Source organism: Candoia aspera, chromosome 4 (assembly GCF_035149785.1).
Source record: "Candoia aspera isolate rCanAsp1 chromosome 4, rCanAsp1.hap2, whole genome shotgun sequence".
Taxonomy (NCBI): domain Eukaryota; kingdom Metazoa; phylum Chordata; class Lepidosauria; order Squamata; family Boidae; genus Candoia; species Candoia aspera.
In genome coordinates, this window is record NC_086156.1 from 92088489 (window position 1) to 92090819 (window position 2331).

Here is a 2331-nt window from a genome sequence, read left to right on the forward strand (position 1 = left end):
AAATCTGAATCTGCAGTGAGAAGAGGAGTTGATGATACCCAGAGAGATGAGTTTTCCAGCTTATTTCATAAGAGATTTCTGTCCTGGAACAGAAGGATCACTAGTAGAGATCATACTTTCTCGGGGAAAACATGAGGGGAAAGAAACAAGCAAACAGAGGATGAGAAGTATTTCAGACTCCTTTTAATTAAGAAAGACATTCATGGAAGAGCAGATGAGACCTTGACAGGGTGATGCACATTGTTCTCACTAACAGAAGTAATGCCCAGGAAAAAATGCATGGCTCTGACAACCTTATTTTTCGCAAATTTCTTCTTCCTGCATCTACCATTGTTTTAGCTTCAAAGGGTCTTTTTTCATAATATTTTTATGAAATTACAGTACCCAGGGTCTTGCTGAAGGGACTACTGAAGGAATGCTACATCTTCAAACTGGGATCCACTTCCCAGTTAGATATTCCTGCCAGATTCCTTTTGGAGCAGAAGGGTGTTAGATCTGACTAAAAAACACCTGACCACTGGGAGTGTGTTTTTTTACCTGGGGGGTGCGGTTAAACTCAGTGTTACATTTGAGTAAATGATTCAAAGTGGAGGTAGAGTTTCAATGAGGAGATTTAAATCATGTAAGATATTCTTAAGCAAAGCTCTATCTTTTTACAAAACTATTCTGCCTCTCTCTGTGTCTTTGTCACTGTCTTGCTTTATGAGTGTCTGAGTGAGGGCAGGTGCATGTTATATACTCTTATGCAATTAAGGAGCCTCCACCTTCATGCAGCACAGTAACACTATTTAGTATCTGTTTACTTTCTAGCTTTGCACCTTGTCTTTTTCTGCAGATCAAGCCGCCATAAGTAGCACACATACAAAGTTTTTCTCTAATAATATCTCTCGCCTGTTTTTTCTTGCAGGTATGTCATAATTTAAACATGGATAATGAAACCACAGTTCTTTACTTTCTGCTCTTCGAATCCTCAAAAGATCGGCATCTGCAGCTTCTACACTTCTACTTATTCTTCATATTATACCTGGCAACTGCTACAGCAAATCTTCTCATCATCTCTGTAGTAGCTTTTGACCATCAACTGCATAGGCCCATGTACTTCTTTCTAGTGAATTTGGCTGTGCAGGACCTGGGCATTGTTTCAGTCATAGTACCCAAATCCATGATTAATTCCCTCATGGGCAGCAGAAACATCTCTTATTTTGGTTGTGTTGCTCAAGTCTTTCTCTTTATCTCCTTTGAAGCTTCTGATTTCTCCCTCCTGACAGTCATGGCCTATGATCGATATGTTGCCATTTGCAATCCACTGCACTATGAGATGGTGATGAATTGGAAAGCCTGCACCAAAATAGTGATTCTGGTGGGGGTTACAGGTCTTCTCTATGGAATGTTGCATACCACTGGAACCTTTTCCATCCCTTTCTGTTCTAATGTTGTCAACCAGTTTTTCTGTGAAATCCCACAATTACTAAAGCTGCCTTGCTCTGGCTTCAATCTACTTGAAGCTGGCATTCTTGTAGCCAGTTTCACTGGAGGATTAGGTTGTTTTATGTTGATCGTTGGGTCTTACGTCATGATCTTCAAGGCAGTGTTGAGAATCCCTTCAGTGAAAGGAAGGCAGAAGGCCTTTTCTACTTGTCTTCCCCACTTTATAATATTTTCCATGTTGTTGGTAACTTCATGCCTGGCCTACCTGAGACCTCCCTCTAACACCCCAACTTACTTAGATGTAGCATTCACCGTCCTTTATTCCTTACTTCCACCCCTGATCAATCCAATCATCTATAGCATGAGAAATAAGAATATTAAACTTGTCCTGTCTAAAATGTGGCAGTTCTGACATTTTCTTTCAGCTATGTTTTCTATTTGATTCTCTTCTCATGGAACTTTCTATGCCTTTTGCCTTCAGTTTTCTCAGGAAGGGAAAACAATTACTAAGGGAAACCCTGCTGAGATACATATAGAGCCTTATCATCTCCTTCTAGATCAATGTTAGCCATTGAGAAGCTGGTAAGCTACAATCCCATATCCTAAGTCATTGCCATTCCAATCGTGTGGAGGTCAGGAGAGGAAAATGGCTGAGAAGAGCTAGAAAAATATGTTTAATTGATTATTTTACAGATGAAGTATATATTTACACTATTGAAAGGCTCAGTTTAAAAACCCATCTTTGTTTGTACCTGCCTAAGTTGTCTTTAATAACATTATTACTTTGGCCCAGTTTAGTTCTGCTGTAGCTGTTTTAAAAAATTATGTGGAAAATAAAATAGAATGCAATTTATCTAAGTTCATTTCTAGACAGTTCATAACACTTAAGCATTTGTTATTTGG

At 39.0% G+C, this 2331-nt stretch overlaps 1 protein-coding gene across 1 annotated transcript; it reads left to right on the forward strand.

Moving 5' to 3' along the window:
* The first annotated feature begins 925 nt into the window (after positions 1-925).
* Positions 926-1840, forward strand: LOC134497349 (olfactory receptor 14C36-like). The gene has a single exon (XM_063303011.1). It carries the CDS (start codon positions 926-928, stop codon positions 1838-1840), a length of 915 nt encoding a protein of 304 aa, XP_063159081.1.
* The last annotated feature ends 491 nt before the right edge of the window (positions 1841-2331 follow it).

Coding starts and splice junctions, on each gene's coding strand:
- LOC134497349 (XM_063303011.1), top strand. CDS start 926: ATGGATAATGAAACCACAGTTCTTTACTTTCTGCTCTTCGAATCCTCA.